Source organism: Lithobates pipiens, unplaced genomic scaffold (genome assembly GCF_037356315.1).
Source record: "Lithobates pipiens isolate NorthernLeopardFrog02 unplaced genomic scaffold, aLitPip1_a1.2 Scaffold_22, whole genome shotgun sequence".
NCBI classification, from domain to species: Eukaryota; Metazoa; Chordata; class Amphibia; order Anura; family Ranidae; genus Lithobates; species Lithobates pipiens.
Genome location: NW_027507784.1, coordinates 180,394,928 through 180,415,758, shown reverse-complemented (window position 1 = coordinate 180,415,758; position 20,831 = coordinate 180,394,928). Strand labels below are relative to the sequence as shown.

The 20,831-nt window shown below is 41.4% G+C and overlaps 1 protein-coding gene across 1 annotated transcript in view; it reads right to left on the bottom strand.

Moving 5' to 3' along the window:
* The window catches only part of WDR75 (WD repeat domain 75), a 125,803-nt gene that overhangs the window by 34,525 nt on the left and 70,447 nt on the right, over positions 1 to 20,831 (bottom strand). Inside the window, exon 17 of the mRNA XM_077448699.1 lies at positions 16,595 to 16,764. Within this exon, the coding sequence (XP_077304825.1) occupies positions 16,595 to 16,764 (170 nt within the window). The remainder of the gene's footprint in view (positions 1 to 16,594; positions 16,765 to 20,831) is intronic.

The window sequence follows — 20,831 nt, the reverse complement described above, 5'->3', positions numbered from 1 at the left end:
TAAAGCAGCGCAGTGCCAAATTGTAAAAAGACCTCTGGTCATTGACCAGCAAAATGGTCCGGTCTGAAAGTGGTTAAGATTGGATAAAAAATAGGTATGTCACTCTCTGAGACTGGCTTATGGCCCCTTACATGTCTGACGGCTCGCTGCCTGGCCATTTCTGAAAAAGATTTCTGCTTCAGACATATGGCTGTGCTACCAAGGTAAGAAAGGAGGAGACAAGATTTTCTTAAGTCCCCAGTAATAACAGGGCCCCAGGACCAACAGGTGGGTGTCCATCGTAAAGATCCTCCAAAAGATGGGAAGAAAAGTACTTCCCCAACAATTCAGAGATGGATTTTTGAGCCACCAAGCCAAGAACAACCTGGTCCTTGCCAGTAAACTAATGTCTAGAGACCAGATTGCAAAGATCTAAAAAAAAAAAAAAAAAAAAAAACTGAACTGCCTTGAAGGAGGCTACGTTCAGCCGCAGGATTCTATCACAAAAGTAGAAAGTCAGACAGCTAATGGACCAGACAGTTCAAATCTGAGACCAGAACATCTGAAGTTTCTCCTGTGGAAAGAAAGAACACTCTGACTTGAGATGAGCTCAGGCCTAACCCCCAGATATGCAGTACATCCTCATGTAAGTGGAGAGTCACAGATGGAGGGGAAGGTGGAGTTGAACAAAATGCAAGTGTGAGGAGGCACAGATGTGTCTGTGGATATGTGGTAGCTGTGTCATTCTCCCTCTCTGCTCTGTGTGGGGGGGGCGCACTGGTAGAAGCGACAGGCTGAACCTATAGTTTGAATATGATGCACACTGCATTGATAAAAGGCAAAACTCTCGGTTTGGAAGAAACTGCAATGGGAATGCACTTCTGGCCTCTGCAATCAAGAGCAAATAACTGAATGACTTGGGTCAATGTCTTACATGTCCATAGTAAAAACCTCAGCTGAAAGGAGAAAGGATCCAGCCACATAGGACAGAGCTAAAGAGAACTGTGAAGATGGGCAACAAGACTTTAAGCTGCAGACATCAACTGCATCAGCAGGTGTGCTGCAAGTGACCAAGGGGCACCTGGTACAGCGGGACCCCACCCCTGTTTTTAGAATTAGATATGCTGTAACTGCTTAGGGTAATATTGATGAAACCAAGGCAGTTGGCAGCAGATGAGGGTCAGATGGCTGGAGGTGAAGTTACTGTGGGAAAGCAGGAGGAATGGATTGAAGTTTCCAGTTGCGGGGGGCGCATGCGCGGCGTGATGCGCGACGGACGTGCCTGAGTTCAGCTCCGTCTGACCCGGTCTGTCAAGCCAGATTTCCCAGGGCATTTCATCTCGGTCCCGGCCGAAAACTACTCAGCACCCCTGCGGAACACACCAGCACATGCCAAACCGAAAAAAAACGGAGGATTAGCCGCTCCAAACACACCACAAACTATCTTCTAACCATGGAGAAGCCTCAGGCTAAAAAGCTCCAAGATGGCGCCGGCTCCTCCGTGATCTCCGGCCTCCCCACGCCGGCACAGCACACAGCTCCTAACAGTGAGTACAGCTCTCCTCTATCCAAAGCTGACCTGGATGAAAGCCTAACAGCTATTTATGAAAAACTAGCTGACAAAATACAACATGAACTGCATAAAACTACCAGTGCTCTCACACAAGAGATTGCTAACATAGGCAGCCGCACTGACATTTTAGAAACTAAACATGACGAACTCTCTCTCTCCCACAATGATCTCAGGAAAGATTATGAAACCCTGGCCGACAGCTTCGCATTTATGCAGGCTCAAATGGAAGATTTAGACAACAGAAACAGACGCAACAATATTAGGGTTTGCGGTATCCCTGAGTCGGTCACCGACCTCGCCCCCTACTATCTCTAAACTCTTCCATAATCTACTACCAGATAAACAAATATCTGTATTTACCTACGATAGAATTCACAGGGCCCTCCGCCCTAAACCAACACCTGACAAACCTCCACGTGACATCATCATGTGTATGAAAGACTTCCTACTAAAAGAAGAGGTCATGCGTGCTTCCAGAAATACCCCAAATATTGTCTCCGTCTACAACATCATTGGAGGAAAAGAACTCCTAGTCAAACTGGGCCTTTTGGACCCCGAGCCTCCCGCCAGACCTATTTCCACCCCACGTTCTTCGCCGATCTGGTCAACACCAGCTTTACGACGCACTCAACGGAGTCAAGTAAGATGGCGTCAATCCCCCCAGGACTAACCCCTTTCTTCATTCGAGAGTTGTCAACCTCTTACCATATCCATGGTTGCTGTTGGAATCTCAACCAAGTTAACTAAAGTTCTCTGCTGGTTTTTACATATACTTAAAAACTGAGAGAGGAGAAGTCAAGTCACCCCCCCTTCTTTCCTTTTTTAATTTAATTCATTTTATTTTTATTTTTTTTCTCATAACCTGAACACCACTCAGTTAACTTCATAATCACCAAAACATGATATTGAACTCCCACACTCGATCACCCTCTTCTTATATCACTATACCATCTTAAAAACAGTTTTTTTTCCCTTTTTTTTTTCTTTTTTGTTGTTACCTCTTTTTTTTCATACTGAGCTCATCTAGCCAACTGCTGAGGTGGTGGCTCCAATGTATAGGAAACAACCATTATACCTTCCCCCCTTCCCCCTGTTTTTTTTTTTTTTTTTCTTTGGGGGGATGAGAGTTACTGTTGCCTTTTACTTTCATTGATATATATGTATGTCTTTCTCCTCTCTCTTACTATTACTTTAATAATGTTATTTAATGGTTATGTATATTGACCTCAGTCCGATTATGCTGGTATTTTCTTTTTGCATTAGTTGGACTGAGGGTTTGAGGAAAGGGAGGGAGAGAATCCTTTTTTTTTCTTTTCTTTCCCTCTCTATCCTTTCTTCTCCTTCTCCCCTATTTGAGGGGAGGAGGGGGGCGTGGAGGAAAGGAAATGTTGGAAAAAACAAATTGTTTTCTATGCGCTTGGCTTATCCGCCGTCGCTGGTTTGTCCCCTCACCCGCCCCTGTGCATGACGACTACACCCTCTTATAGGGGGCGCCCCGTTGGGCACTGTGAGCGGGTTCAGGACATAATTGTCCTTCTAATTTTATTTTTGGGTCAATTGGCCTTTTGCCATATGACCCCCTTTTTCTTTTCAAATAATCTATGTTTCTTATTTTGTTGTTATTTGGCCCCTACGGCCCAGTTTAAAAAATGCATTAATATTGTTTGTAGCTTTACATTGGTACAATGGTTCTACCTCACCATTACTTCTGTGATACCTCCCAACCTCATCTCATATCACACTATCCCCAACACACGCACAAGATCCATCTTATCTAACTATCTCCGAATCGTGGGTTACTCTTACGATACACTCACACCACCTAAACTCCTACTTATCCCTTTTCAACGGACAATTAGTTCACCCTATGTCACCTCTATCAGTAATATACCTCTAACATATCTCACTCAATTCCTTCCCAATGGGCCTTAGAATACTTTCACACAATGTCCAAGGCTTCAATTCCCCTCACAAACACAAAAAAGCCTTTCAACATTATAAAAGACTAAAGGCCGATATTATCCTCATGCAAGAAACACACTTTTCAGCTACAAATCACCCGAAATTCTTTGATAAATCTTACAGCCAACTATACTTTACCACATTCCACAACAAAACTAGAGGGGGTTGCCATATTTATTCGCAACTCTATCATTTTTGATATCCAAAACATTTATAAGGATGAAGATAGCCGCTTCATCATTATAAGGGGGAAAATTAACAATCGTCTTATTACAATTTCATCACTTTATGCCCCAAATGAATCCCACCATTCATTTTTTTCAAAATTTTTTGACACCCTGGAAAAATTAAACTCCCCGCACTTGATTCTAGCTGGAGACTTCAACCTAGCTGCTCACCCTGCTTTGGATAGAAGCCATATTGCACCATCGTCTAAAACCTTTTCTAAATTTATGAATAGAACTCTCAACGGTATGCAAATGATAGACGCATGGAGAGCCCATAACATCGGCATTAGAGAATACACCCACTACTCCCATCCTCACAACTGTTATGCCCGCCTCGATTACATATATTGCACACCTATCCTGCTCGCCAATTCATCCAAAGCACTTATCCATTCCTGCCCATGGTACGATCATAATATTGTCTCAATCGACTTCTCATACATAGGTTTGCCCCCAACCCCCTTCAACTGGCGTTTAAATGACTACTAACAGACCCCTCTAACATCCAAAAGATCTCTACTCATATCGAAAACTACTTCCTTGACAATTCCACGGACGATATATCCCCCACAACTCTCTGATCGGCACATAAAGCGGTTTTAAGAGGCCACCTCATACACATAGCTGCAACTAAAAATAAAGAAAGACTTACAACGATAAAGTGCCTTACCAAAGATCTAGATCTCTTATACAAAAAGATACATTTTACACCATCACAAGAAATTAATCGTCAGATTTAAGAAAAACGTCAACAACTTGACACAATACTATCTGCAAATACTGAAAAAGCCCTAAGATATTCTAAGGATAAATTCCTACTGCATGGCAATTCCACATCTACAATGTTTGCTCGAAAACTCAAACAAGAAATTAACCCACCACACCTATATAAATTACGCGACAATAAGGGCAACCTGGTTACACACCCCCAAGAAGTTCTAGAAATGTTCACGTCTTTCTATAAAAATCTACTCTCTGATCCAAGCCCCCATTCTCAAACCCCACCCCCTGACTGGTTAAACAACCTACACCTCCCATCCCTTACAAATGATCAAATTAAATCATTAAATGACCCTTGCACGGTTCCCGAGATCACAAAAATCATCAAATCCCTCAAAACGACCACGGCCCCAGGTCCTGATGGCTACACATCCTCTTACTACAAAAAGTTTGCTCCCCTCTTAGCTCCCAAATTAACCAACCTATTCAATTATATTCTACAGGGTAACCAGTTTCCTGAAGAAATGCTCCTAGCCAACATGTCATTGATCCCCAAGCCACACAAAGATCACACCCTTCCACAGAACTTTCGTCCAATATCTGTTCTAAACAATGACCTAAAATTTTTTGGCAGACTGTTAGCCGATAGACTTGCAGCAGTTATTAACAATCTCATTCACATAGACCAGACTGGATTTATTCCCAACCGACAAATAGTAGACAACATTAGACTTGTCACCAATATCATACAAGATGCCAACCTCCACTACAAACCCGTTTGTCTCCTTAGCCTAGACATTCATAAGGCATTCGACAGTGTCAACTGGCCCTACCTTAATTATCTCCTCCCCAAATTTGGAATCCCTGACAAATTCTTACACGGCTTTAACGCTCTCTACCATTCCCCATATACTAGGATCAAAATACCTGGCATGAACTCCAAATTTTTCCCACTTAGTAGGGGCACTAGACAGGGCTGCCCTTTATCCCCCCCTTTTATTCACTTTAGCTATAGAACCCCTTGCCAAAGCATTAAGAAATAACATCAACATTAAAGGGTACACCAAAGGCCCCCATGAATTTAAGATAAGTTTATACGCAGACGATGCCTTATTATTTCTATCTGACCGTCTCATTTCTATACCTAACCTTCTCTCTGAACTAAAGAACTTCCAAAAACTCTCGGGTTTAAGTATCAATATCAGCAAATGTTCAGCCCTACCCATTAACATCCCCCAAAACATTTTACATCTTCTACAACAAAACTTCCCATTCTCGTGGTCCACAAGTTCCTTCAGGTACCTCGGTATCCATATCTCTCCCTCATTCAAATCCCTTTACAAGGAGAACTACCCCCCATTATTTTCCCACATTAGCTCCCTACTCAATAAATGGTCCACCTACCATATCTCCTTCCTAGGCAGAATCCGTGCCATTAAGATGTCCATAGTCCCTAAACTTTTATATTATTTCAGAGCCCTCCCCATAAACGTTCCCAAAACTAGAATTCAATCCCTCCAAAGAGAATTAAACAAATTTATATGGGCAAACAAAAAACCTAGATGTAGCAACTCCCTTATGCACAGACCACAATGCCTTGGCGGTCTAGGCCTTCCAAACATTTGGCACTACTTCCTCGCTGCCAAGCTCTCACACATTTCCCAATGGCATGCCCCTACCTATAATATCCCATGGAAAATATTTGAATCATCTTCAATCTTTCCTCTATACATACAAGGCCTTTTATGGTCCGATCAATGCAATTTTCGCAATTTAAACAAAGCCAACATGATTGTCGCTCAACTGTTTCAAATTTGGGCAAAGATCAAAGTTCCATTTAACCTTGCCTCTGCCACTCCCCCACTAGCCTCATATTTAGGGGACATAAGATTTTCACAATCAAATGATGTTCATAATCAATTTGTATTATGGTCCAATAATAAACTCACCACATTGGGTTCATTTATCTATAAATCAACTTTTCCGACATTTAACACACTTCAACTAAAATACAACCTACCCCATTCTGAACTTATACATTATAATCAAATAAAACAATTATTTTCCCTTCACTACACCCTACAAACCCTCTCTTCGGAGACACTCTTTGAACATATCTGCATACACTCCTCACGAGACAGAGGTCTCATCTCACAACTCTATAGCCTTTTAAACACCATCTCTATCCTGGAAAAATCTGCTCCAATGCTACACTGGGAAGAGGAACTTAACTGTACATTTACCCCTGAACTATGGAACAATATGATTGGTAATCTCCAAAAAAGCAATAGTGCGATTGCCTTTAGAGAAACCCCTCTCAAACTATTCTCAAGATGGTATATGACCCCTACCAAAATTCACTCCTTTTACCCCGAAGCCTCCCCTAACTGTTTTAGAGGATGCACAGAACCAGGCACATTTGCACACATTTTTTGGAGTTGCTGCCATCTCAAACCCATCTGGCAAGCAGCTACTACCAGATTAGAACTATCCTCCAAACACAAAATCTCCCTCACACCACAAATATGCATATTGTATAGCAATGTTCCAAACACTCCAATACCCTGTACTAGACTGCTTCATTCATTAATTAGCTCGATACAATGGATGATAGCACTCAATTGGAGAACTAGTTCTCTTCCTTGGCTGCAAGTTTTGAATCGTATGGAGATGCTCAAGATCTCAGAAAGGATCTACCATACCCTACATGATAGCATGCATATCTTTAACAACAAGTGGAAATACTGGTCCTTGCCCTAATTACTTATTATTATTCCCCCCTAATTTTGCCTTTTGCGGGTTAACGCTGGTATTTTGGGCATCCTCTCTAGGAACCATCCATAGACTCGCAAATCTCTTAAATGTATCACTTTATCTACCTTATCTAAGAATTGTACCATTCGCTTCTCGTTTAAATCCCAATTTGTACTGTTATTTTTTACTCTATCCATTTTGAAACTCTATATTATGCATTATATATGTACATTCTAACTGTCAAATAAAACTTTTGTAAACAAAAAAAAAAGTTTCCAGTTGCTCTTGTAAGCAGAAGTGGCAGTGGGAAGATGGCCCATACAAACTTTTTTGAAATGCAGTGCACCACAACACACAGATACAGTGCTCAGCATAAATGAGTACACCCCTTTTGAAAAGTAAGATTTTGCTCAATATCTCAATGAACATAAGAACAACTGCAAAATTTTGACAAACCTGAGTTTTATAGAACATTTGTTTATCTCATTACATGAAAGAAAGTTTAATAAGATAACAGATTACAAAATCTTCAGTTTTACTGAAATTAGTAGATGCAAAAATGAACTACATCTAGTATTTGGTATGACCTCCATAATTTGTAAGGACAGCACCAAGTCTTCTCGGCATGGGATAAACAAGTTGGTGAAATTTTTTCCATTTTTCAAGAACTACTTCTTTTAGCACCTGGATGCTGGATGGAGAGTGATGCTCAACTTGTCCCTTCAGAATTTCCCATAGGTGTTCGATTGGGTTCCGATCAGGAGCCATTTGGCCTCTGTGAGATGGTTGCAGTTCCATCTTTGTTAAATTTTTGTATTAACCACTCGACATCCAGGCCAATTCTGACATTTCTCTCCTACATGTAAAATTCATAATTTTTTTGCTAGAAATTTACATAGAACCCCCAAACATTATATATGTTTTTTTTTTTTTTTTTAGCAAAGACCATAGAGAATACAATGGCGATCGTTGCATCTTTATCTCGCACGGTATTTGCGCAATTTTCCAAACATGTTTTTTTTTGGGGGAAAAAAAAACATTAAAAGGTTATCCCAATATTTGTACCTACTGTGAAAGATGAAGTTACGCTGAGTAAATAGATACCCAACATGTCGCGCTTAAAAATTGCGCATGCTCGTGGAACGGCGTCAAACTTTGGTTCTTAAAAATCCCTATAGGCACTGCTTTAAATTTTTTACTGGTTACATGTTTTGAGTTACAGAGGTCTAGAATTATTGCTTTCGCTCTAACATTCGCGGTGATACCTCACACGTGTGGTTTGAACACAGTTTTCATATGTGGGCGGGACTTGCATATGCGCTCGCTTCTGCATGCGAGCACACGCGGACAGGGGCGCTTTAAAATAAAAAAAAAATTTGTTCATTTTACTTTTCTTTTTTTAGTTTGACACTTTAACCACTTGCTTAACCACTTTGAATGACAATTGCGTGGTCATACAACACCGTACTCAAATTAAATTTTTATTATTTTTTCCCCACAAATAGAGCTTTCTTTTGGTGGTATTTAATTACAGCTGGGAGTTTTATTTTTTGCTAAACAAACAAAAAAAGATGCAAAATAAAAAAAATTTAAAATCACGTTTAATAGTTTGTTATAAAATTTTGCAAACAGGTCATTTTTCTCCTTCATTGAAATGCGCTGATGAGGTGGCACTGGTGGGCACTGAAAGGCACAGATAAGGCAGCACTTATGGGCACAGATAAGGCAGCACTGATGGGCACAGATAAGGCGGCACGGATGGGCACAGATAAGGCGGCACGGATGGGCACAGATAAGGCGGCACGGATGGGCACAGATAAGGCGGCACGGATGGGCACAGATAAGGCGGCACGGATGGGCACAGATAAGGCGGCACGGATGGGCACAGATAAGGCGGCACGGATGGGCACAGATAAGGTGGCACGGATGGGTGGCACAGATAGGCACTACTGATGGGACTGGTGGGCACCGATAGGTGGCACTGCTTGGCACTGATGGGTGGCACTGATGGGCACTGGTAGATGACACTGATGGGCACGGATATGTGGCATATGAGGTGCAGCACTGTTGTTGAGGCAGATTGTGGGCACTGATAGGTGGCACTGGGCCCTGATGGGTGGCACTATAGGCACTAAGGGGTGGTACTGATGGGTGGCACTTTTACCATAATTAGGTGGCACTGGCAGGGGGCAGGTGGGCACTGATGACTTGGCCCCAGCTCGCCGTGATCGGGACTGAAGTCCCTCTCACGGCCGCCGGTGATCGGCTATTTTTTTCTCCTCGCGCTGATAGGAAAAATAGCCGATTACTGTCTGTTGTAATCACATGATCAGCTGTCATTGGCTGACAGCTGATCACGTGGTAAGGGGTCGGGATCGATCCCTTGCTCCGATCTGTGATCAGGCGAGTCTCAGACTCGCTGATCACAGAGCGTGCCCCTCAGTAGACGTAGTCCCGGAAAAGCAGGTCTCAAGCGGTTAACAAAAAAAATAATAATAATTTGATCACTTTTATTCCTATTACAAGCAATGTAAACATCCCTTATAAATAGGAATATGGCATGATCGGTCCTCTTTACGGTGAGATATGGGGTCATTAAGACACCACATCTCACATCTAGGCTGGGAAGCCTAAAAAAAGCCGGCGCCGTTTGAATGCAGTAGCGGGGAGCAACGTCATAACATCGCTCCTGGCCTCCGAGCGATCATAGAGACTCCGACGACCATCTGGTCTGCCAGAAAACTCTATGGTAAACATCTGGGGCCGGCGGATCTGTTCTTCGACTCACTGATGGAAGCGGTGAGTCAATAGAAGCACCGGAGTGTGGTGGGTGGGGGTGGGGACACATCCACTCTCGCCGCCCATAAGAACGTTCAAATGCCGGAACAGCTGCTATGATCATTCTTATGGCGTAAGGAAACGCAGGCTGAAAAAGACGATATCTGAATGATGCCTGTAGCTGCAGGCATAATTTAGATATCCCCGCTCAAAGTCAAGGACGTCCTTTTATGTACCTTGGCCAGGGACATAGTTAATTTGGCTACAGTATTCTGACTGATAAGTAAAGCTTTGCTGATCTTCCTGTAGCCTTCACCTTTGTGTAAAGAATTTTCTTTCTCAGGCCTTGTGACTGTTCTCTTCAATGTTGTGCCATTGCTGACAGCATAAAGGTTTTCTTTGTTAGGTAAAACCCTTTTATAATCTGTCTGCCGGACACCTGTTTAATGAATAAATTAGACTGTAGTTGAATTATGATGTAGGATTTTGTTGGCTAAAATGTAGCTTTGCTCCTAAAACTTTCATTGGGGTGTAATCATTTTTGCAACATGGTCTCGAATGAATTAGTTAGGAAAAAAACTTTTTTTGTGTGTGCAAATTAAATCTTGGTTGCAATCAATGGCCTGCATTTCTGGGAGTATTTTGTAGTATAATGTCCCATAGAAAATGTTGATACTGAAAGGAAAGTAAAGGTTTTCTGACAAATCTGTTGGGGTGTACTCATTAATGCTAAGCACTGTAGCTCACATCTGTGCATTGTTGCACTGAAACGCATACGTGGTGAGACACACTGGTGAGGCTTGTTTGGTTGTCATCAAAATGAAAGGTGCTGTGACTCACTGCTTCACTGATTGTGAATTATTATAAGACATAGATGTAAAGTTAGTTGCAAGGTTTTAGCTTAAAGCGTATGTAAAAGAAAACATTTTTTGGCTATACATATACAAAGTCATTTTGCGTTTCTTCACTTTTCATCTTTTCTCAAATTTCTAATCATGTTCTAAAGTGCTGGCGCTATATAAATCTTCTAAAATAATAATATATTAACATTAATACGGTCTCTTATATTTAGTAAGAGTTTTGGAATGTCTGTTTTACTTGTGTATGATAAAATCATTAGCACCCCCTTAATTCTACAGTCCCTGTGCTTTCACAAATTATATGGTTTGGACAGCATTTTACTAACTTTCAAAGCTGCTGATAATAGCAAAAAAGTTAGAAATGGCAAACCTGGTCTGGCCACCTGAAGTGAAAAATGGGAAGTTGGGCCTGGCAACGAAATGATCTCTGGCAGGTGGTTTTTCCACTGATACATATTTAGGAATGAGAACACTGATCTGAATGCATTCCAGCATTCATCCAGATCATAAACTTTAAAAACCTCTCTCGACACAAATTTAAGCCGCAGAAAGAAGCTATCATCAGCAGGACATCTCAACAAACTGCAGTCCAAAATAAACATTACTATTTACTTATTTTATTAACCACCTACATAGAACACTAGCAGTCTTGTTGCAATGTGCTTCCTGAAAAGTACAACACTTTCTCTTTTTGTTATTTTAACTACAGAAAACCCTTTTCATGCTAGTAAGTTTACAGCTTACCTGTAAAAATCCTTTTCTTTGAAGTACATCATGGGACACAGGGCCATAGTAGTTAATATGTGGGTTCAATTTAGTTTTAGTCTTAAAGTCTTAGTCTTGACTAAAATGGCATTTTAATTTTAGTCATATTTTAGTCATATCAGTTGTTTTAGTCGACTAAAATAATATTCATTTAGTCGACTAAAATGTTTTAGTCAACGAAATTAACACTGCTACTGAGACACGACCCAACACAGATCGCTTTTCAGCGTGACGGTCGAAACGGCTGCACATGTAAATCTACACTTAGTGTTTTATCTATGTTTTTCCCTTACAATAAAAACATTTATCGTACATCATAGGACACAGAGCCGTAGTTACTATGTGGGTTATAGGCCATCTTTAGGTGATGGACACTGACACGCCCTAAGACAAAAAGTGCCCTCCCTATATAACGCCTCCCACTACTAGGAGTACCTCAGTTTTGTAGCCAAGCAATACACGTGTATACCAAAGAAGGGAGGGACCTGTGTCCTGTGATGTACTTCAAAGAAAAGGATTTTACAGGTAAGCCGTTATAAAAATCCTATTTTTTTATCGTACATCACGGGACACAGAGCCATAGTAGTTACTATGTGGGATGTCCCATAGCAATGGCAACTGGAGGGAGACAACAAAATGTAGGGCATTAAGAAACTAGAGGATACTGCAGTACACTGTGCCTAAAGGTGATATCTTCATGACCTTTTACATTGATTTGATAGAATCTGGTAAATGTATGGACTGAAGACCAAGTTGCGGCCTTGCAGATCTGAGCCATGGAGGCCTGGGGATGCACTGCCCAAGAAGCACTAACAGACCTGGTGGAGTGCCCTTTAACATGAAAAGGAGGGATTTTCCTCTTTAGACCAAAAGCTTGAACAATCACTTGACAAATCCATTTGGAAATGGTAGATTTTGACGCTGCCCGTCCTCTTTTAGGACCTTCTGGCAAAACAAACAAAATATCTGTTTTGTGAATCTGCACGGTCACCTTTAAATAGACTTTGACCGCTCTCACTTCATCAAGGGAATGTAGTGACCTTTCTTCCATAGATCGAGGTTCTGGGAAAAAAGAAGGTAGTACAATATCCTGGTTTACATGAAAACCTGTCACTAACTTTGGTAGGAATCTAAGATGAGGCTGTAATACCGCCTTATACTTATGAATAATCAAATATGGCTCTTTACAAGAAAGAGCCACCAACTCTGATACTCTTCTAGCAGAGGATATGGCAACCAAAAAAAAAAAAATGATCTTCCTCATCAAGCCCACCAAGGGAATATTCCGTATAGGCTCAAAAGGCTGTTTTTGTAAAGCCAAGACCAAATTCAAATCCCAAGGGTTCAGGGGTGTTCTGACGGGAGGATTAATTAGTGTTACCCCCTGAATAAAGTTACGAACCAGAGAGCGAGAAGCAAGAGGCCATTAAAACAAATACTGATAAGGCCGAGACCTGGCCCTTGATAGTACTCAAGGCCAGTTTCAAATACCATCTATACGAATTCAAGGATCCCATCTATGACATTTTCTGGTGTGTCAACCTTTGGATTCACACCAGGAGACATATGCTTTCCAAACTCTATAGTATATGACTCTGGAGACCAGCTTCCTAGCATTAACCAAAGTAGACACTACTGAAGGAGACAGCCCATGGTCCTTTAGAACATGGGTTTCAATGGCCACACTGTTAAATTCAGCGTTTGTAAGGTAGGATGGAATACCGGATCTTGCGCGAGAAGGTCTGGCCACAGTGGCAGGGTCCAAGGGTCCCTACCGCCATCTTTATGATCTTTGCAAACCAAGATCCCCTGGGCCATGCCAGGATCACCAGAATCACCTCCTTCCCTTCCTGCTTGATCCTGCGAAGAAGGCACGGAAGCAGCAGAGGCAAAGGAAACATATAGATCAGTGAAAATTGATCCCAAGGAAAGACCAAGGTGTCTGTTCCGCATGCCAGCGGATCCCTCGTCCTTGACACAAAGTTGTCCACCTTGTTGTTGAATCTGGACATGAACAGGTCCACGTCCAGAACACCCCATCTTTGACATATCGACAGAAAGATGTCAGGGTGAAGGGACCATTCTCCCGGGAACAACTGTTGTCGACTCAAATAGTTTGCCTGCCAATTTTCTATCCCTGGAATGAAAATCCCTGATGGGCAGAAAACAACATTCCTTGCCTTAGATAGAACATGATTCACTTCTTTTTGGGCTTCATGACTTCTCGTGCCCCCTTGGTGATTGATGTAGGCCACAGCTGTGGCATTGTCAGATTGAATCCGGACAGGACAATTTCATAATCTGAGCGTCCAGGCCTCTAGGGCCAGATGTACTGCCCGAATTTCTAGAATATTTATGGGCAAGGTCCTTTGTGACTTAGACCACTTCCCCTGGACAGAAGCTTCAAGGACTGCTCCCCAGCCTAGAAGGCTGGCATCCGCTGTTACCACTTTCCAGGATACTGGTAGAAAGGATTTCCCTGTTGAAGGTTGCCAGATATCAACCAAGTGAGGCTCTGATGCACCTTGGGGGATAGGTGCATTGGAAAGTCCAAAGACTGGACCTTCTTGTTCCAAGTCGACAGAATACTGTTTTGGAGCAGTCTTGAATGAAACTGTGCATAAGGAATGGCCTCGAAGGAGGCCGCCATCTTTCCTAACAATGTCATGCAAAGCCGAATGGAAGGATTTCTCTTTGTTTTGATAAGCCAAATCAGTTGCTTTATGGAATTGATCATTCCCTGGGGTAAGAATACCTTCTTTCGAACTGTATCTATGATCGGCCCCAAGTACTGCAATTTCCTTGATGGTTTTAAGGAGGATTTTTCTAGGTTGATAATCCAGCCTAGGAATTCTAGGTAACTCATAGCTGAGACTAAACTTTGGTTTAGACAGGTAACTGACTGATCTACTAAGAGCAGATGGTTTAGGTAGGCTAGAATTGTTATACCCTGAGCCCTTAACCTGGCTAAAGGAGGGCCAGGATCTTTTTTGAACACTGAATGTGCGGTGGCTAGACTGAAAGGCAGAGCCACAAACTGAAAATGACGACTTTCAACCGGGAAGCGTCGCGATTTCTGATGAGCGGGAAAAATTGGCACATGGAGATAGGCATCTGATGTCGATGGATGCCAAAAATTCTCCTCCTTGTAGAATGGAGAGCCGCCAAGTCGCACGCTGCTCGCGCTAGTTTTTCTGCCCCCCCCCCACAGGAACAACTCTGAGCGCTCCGAACCCAAGAGGGGGAGACTGTCAGCACAGGGGGGGGGGGGGTGAAAAGCATACTGGAGGTCCTGCTGTCTGGCTAGAGGAGGAAGCATTTCAACTCACTGACACAGCGCCGTTTCCAGCATGAGGCGGTGAGTGCTCAATACAGCCCCAGTGGTGACACATAGGCATGACAACATTTTACTAAATTTAAAAGTAGTCATTCATAAGAAAATTCTAAAAATCTCTTAGAAAACTCCACTTACCTTTCCCGCCACAGGGTTTTCTGTAGTAAACCAACAGACCCAATCTTCACCCTTCACGGTGCATTCTGTTAAACCTTCAGGAGCTGGGAATCCCTGAGGAAACCCACAATCCTGGACCTGCAACAGCACCCCACCAGTAAAATTTTATTGCCTTACTACCAAAAAGTACTGGATTCCCGGGGTCCATCTCTCTAAAAAGAGAAGTATTCACAGGCAAAACCTAGTTTCTTCTGATACGAGGCCCAGGTACCATTCAATTTAGCCAGAAGAGACACTTTGAATGGATCCGGTCAGCATGGCTAGCCCCAGCAAGGACTGCTCCAGTGGAGCTCAGCACAGCACATCTTTACTCATGACCAACACCTTAGACACCGGCAATAATACTGAGGAACTCCCAGTAGTGGGAGGGGTTATATAGGGAGGGCACTTAGGGCGTGCCAGTGTCCTTCATCTGGAGGGGGCCTATAACCCACATAGTAACTACTATGGCTCTCTGTCCCGTCATGTACGATAAGAATTTTTTTTTTTTTTTAAGGGAAAAACATCTATAAAACACTAAGTGTAGATTTACATGTGCAGCAGTTTCGACCATCACGCTGAAAAGCGATCTGTGTTGGATAGTGTCTCAGAAGCAGTGTTAATTTTATTCGACTAAATTACTATTTTAGTCTACTAAAATACAACTAAAACAACTGAGAAGACTAAAATCCGACTAAAATTAAAATGCCATTTCAGTCAAAAGACGAAGACGAAAACTAAATTGAAATTAGACGTCAAAATTAACACTGGCCTATAGTGCACGTTCATATCTCAATGTAATAATAAATAACATATTCGAGTTTTCACTCCAGCAGTATAGTGTGCAAATTGTAGAGAATTGTTAACTAATGCATTACAATTGAATTACACCCATTGGATTTTAGACAACTGAAATATACTGGAGATTTTAGTAGACTAAAATATAGGACATTTTAGTCACCTAAAATGTACTGGAGATTTACTAAAACTAAAACGCCATTTTAGTCCTAAGACTAAGACTAAAACTAAACTGAAATTTGCTGCCAAAATTAACACTGCTTAGAAGGCAGTAAAGCAGCAACTTGTAGGAGTTCATGAGGCAATACTGCTGCCTTCTGAATGCTTGTCTTTTTCTTTTTTGCCTGTTTATTTGCCGAATAGGGATTTTCAAAGGGATTACTGTGCCACAATGAGTTGAGCGTTTAGATTGCTGTTGCAGTGAGGTCCCATTGAGATTGTTTAGATAATTATTGCAAGCCTAATATGCGGCGCAGCCTGTCAAAAAGCTGCTTTAAGCTAGCCACAGCATGTATGCAATCCTCTCCAGCTGTGTGTCATCTTTTAGGCGAGTGGCTGTAAGGTAAAACTGCAGCTCAAACACATGTTTTTACAGCCACCTGTGTAAACGAGGTCTTGAGAAAAAAATGATTCTCAGATTTGTGTGATTTGCCCAGCACTGTACAGAAATAATCAGTTACTCCATTACCTGAGATTCTGTGAGGAAATAAAGCTGAGATTTGACAAGCCAGCTGTGCTTTACCAAAGATACAGATGCAGGCACAATCCTTGGCACAAACACAGAAGACTGAACATGGTCTTTGCAGACATTCTCATGGACATATAGGGGCATAGGATCCGTAGGACTGAATATGAACACTGAAACAATAAATTTGTCAAAGTAAATTAGTATTACAATACCCACAGAAATCATATTTAATAACTTATTGCAAACTATTCATTTTAAAGATTTTGTTTTTACATTCACCTTCACTTTTGGTTGGCAACAGGGTCATTGCCCACAAATCACTGCTTAATGTCAGTAAATTAATCTCTCTGGGAAATGGACCAACATGCAGAAATGCATGCTTTTATATTTAAATATTTATGTATATTTACTTTTACATTTCCCATCTTCTCCAGCAGCTCAAAATAATGAGAACAATATGCAAAAACCAACATTTCCTAGCAGTGTCAAAAGCTGCCCCTTTCCCAGTTATGTATTGAACAATCACTATGGGGAATAGAAATTATTGGCCCAATGATAGACAAAGTAGTAGGCCAGCTCTTGCCACTGCTAAAAATGGTTCCAGTATTTAGGACTTCCTCAGAGCTTGAGAAAACTAAACGGTACATATACATGTGGGTCCTGTAGTCACAAGGTTTTGTCATTTATTTATTTTACATTTCTATTTTTTTTTTTTTTTTTAAATCTTTCCACAGGCATATGCACCCCCTTAATTTGCCCTGTGACCAATGTCACCAAGAAGAATATTTTGCGTTGTCATCAGACCAATAGGCGAGAGAGAGATATGGAACAGCTGATACGATGAAACTCTTTAAGATGGAAATGTTGTCCAGTTTAGAGGGACTTCCTCTCAGTTACTGTTCTGTTACATATCCAGGATATAAAAAGGGAAGGGAATCTATCCAGTGGGACAAACACATCAAAAGTGTTCTGCCCAGATTTTAACCCATCCCTACTTTAACAACAACAAAAAAAAAAAAGTTCTGGCATACATACAGTAAGAAAAACTCTAAAAGCTGACAAGGCCTTTTGGATTATAACAGTAAGGCTCGGTTCACACTGCAGCGATGAAAAAAAATAAAAAAAAAACACTGAAAAAAATTCAACAAAATTTGGGCAACTTGGCTGGACGTACCTGGTCTAGCTCCGGCTGATCTAATTATGTACTGTCTACTATTGTAGAGGCGACATGATAGTCACAGGAATGTGCATTCCACCCGGGATCTCCATCATTCACAGAAATCTACGGTTTGATTATTTTTGTGTTTGATCCAAATAGTATGCGGATGTAATGAGTTTATGCGATTTAGTAAAAAATGCCGGGATGGGTGGCGCTGCCTGTCACCTAGAGAGAGTACCAGTAACCTCCAATGATGACTAACCACGTGAAAGTGCAAGTGCTAATTGAACCACAGTGTAATGTGTACTGAAATCAAGCACTAATATGTGTACTGGAGTAGGTGGCGCTGCCCATCATCTGGAGAATGACCTAGTGATGAAAACCCACTAACCACAGGAAGCTGCTGGTTAGATCCAAGTATGTTTTGCACCAAGTACATTATTAAGGTCACCTTGCTAAATTATCACACCAGGTGTAAACTACAATAGCTACCCCTGTGTGGCATTGCTTAGCAGGTCCCTATATGTGCATCCAGAAAGGTGACTGTATAAAGAATTAATCGAACATCAAAACTTCACATACCAAAAAACATGTATCGGAATACTCCTATATGTAGGGTGTCCTAGATCTCTACCCATGTATCCAAAAGTACATAGAGAGTTAAAAAAAATGTGTAAATAAATCAACTGAAAAGTCATGTGAGTTTGTCAAAGAGGTAAAGTCTCATGCGAAAAATAATCACAAATACTGGTATAAAAGTCCAATCTGTGGTGCTAATTATATCTGAAGCAATCCAAAGTGACTTGTGCAGAAATCATTCATAGGTCAAATCCTGTGCAAACAGGGTGAAGTGATATTTGTGCCCCCCTCCAATCAGCTATGGAAAGCAATTATTTCTGGTATAAGAAAAGCTACTTCGTCCAAACTAAAGGTATGGCTATGTGGACACGTTATGCCCCCAGTATAGCCAACCTTCTCATAAATATGTAGGAAAGAAAGTACATCTATGAGAAGGGAATACCCCAGATTAAGCTATATCTGAGATATATAGATCTAGCTACCACCACCCTAAATGGAAGGGGAACATCCCCAAGGGGCAAATGTTAAGATTAAGAAGGAACCGCCATACTCTGGGAGATTAACGCACAAGCCGATACCCCAATTAAAAAGTCTGAAGAAAAAAAGGTTATCAAAAAAGGAACTTGGTTGATCTAAAAACTGAAATAAAGACAAAGAAAGAGAAGAAAATGGAGACCTATACAGATGTGGCCTTTATTACTAATTTTAATACACAATACCAAGCAATTGAATGTATCATTAAAAAACATTGGCTATCTTGAAAGAAGATAGAGTGCTATCTAGTCCATAATGTTAATGTTAACTTTTTCAGGAAGGAAAGGGTTTTTCAGGTGTCAAAAAAAACCCCAAAAACAAACAATAAAAAACAAACACGGAAAAGAGAGTCCTTTAAATTTCATGATTCCTACCCTCTAGATGGTATTTGCTAATTATACACAATTGTGATGCGTATATTTTTTTCTATGTGTGACCTATTTTTCATACATTTATGTTCCGCAGTTCTTTCACCCCTAGCGGATGCTCTTCATCGTGCCTGCTTTGCTTTGGTTGCCCCTTGTCTTCTCCTCCCCGGGAGTTGCAATTCGCCCCAGACGCCGCCCCCTGCCACCCATAGGTTTGATTAGGTGACATGGGGCGGACAGTCTTGTGCGTATCGACGTCACGCTCATGCCGCACCAGTGACAACCTCAGTGAGCACCGCTTGGTTACTATGGCATTTTTCCATCCAGCTGATGTTTGGCAGGAGTGTAGTTTTGGCAGCTGGACAGCTCCCGCTCGTCATCATGCTCGCGTGACGTTGGCGCACATCCGCCCTATTTGGCCGGCCGGCTTGGGGATCCCCATTTACAGCTGACTAGATGACCAGTTTGCACTGCCTGCCTCATATCACACATAGGCTTGATATCCACTATTTAGGTGTACTTATATAAACTATGGTTTCTTCATATACTTCCTTTTTTCACCATGTTTCTATTATACTGATGCTGATCTTCTATGATCATCACTTAATACGATTGTATATGGTCACTTGACCATCCTTCATTTCTCTTAGTCCATATATATTTTCTTCACTTTGTATTGCTTTACTCTTATGTAGTCTTCTTTGCACATATTTTAGTTGGTTGCTTTACTGGCTCCATCTGTGCACTGTCACGTCACGCTTTTTCACTTTTCTTTCTCCGTGTATTTTATTTCTTTGGTGTTTGGCAGTGCTACCGGGTTTATCATAAAAAATACCTTTTATTTATCTTATAGGTTCTACTGGCCATTACCGGCATAGTACTCCAATTACTCTATTTGTCTGCTGGCTGGGGGCTTCTCATTGTGGGTCGGGTGCTCTGGGCGGACTCTCTGCGCCTCAGCTCCTGGGGGAGGCTTGATGTGGCGACTCATGCACACCGGGACAACTCATGCTCAGCATTCCTATGGGGTCTAAGTTCTGTGGACTTGACCATCTTTTTTCTATATAAAATGTATATATATTTCTCATACTATGGGCTTTTTCATTTAGAACATCTGTTATTATTCATTATTTACAGACATTATATAGTCGGTCCTGATGAGTCGGTTTACCAACGAAATGTGTCAAGCTATTGGGGATGCAATCCCTCACATTTCCATAATTTTTTACAACATTTTTATGAATTCTATAATATTACCGTACTATTTCTATGAAATTTGTATAAATCTTTTTCCCCGTTATGATAATTAAGTTCTATATCATGTTTACTAGGATGTAATGTCTGTACATGTATTGAACACTCATTTGTCACATAAACGCTCCCTGACATTCATGTATAACTAATAACATTTCTACTCTTACATTGCTTTTGAGCCTGCTTCATTTAAAGTCCCACACTCGTTTTGTCTTTTGAATTTAGAATAGGGATGGAGACGCACTACCCCCCTTCCTTGTGCGTTTCATTTAAAGTCCCAGTATATGGAGATATACATTCCCTCCCTTTTTGTAGATCCTTTAAATCCAGGGTCAACAATAGG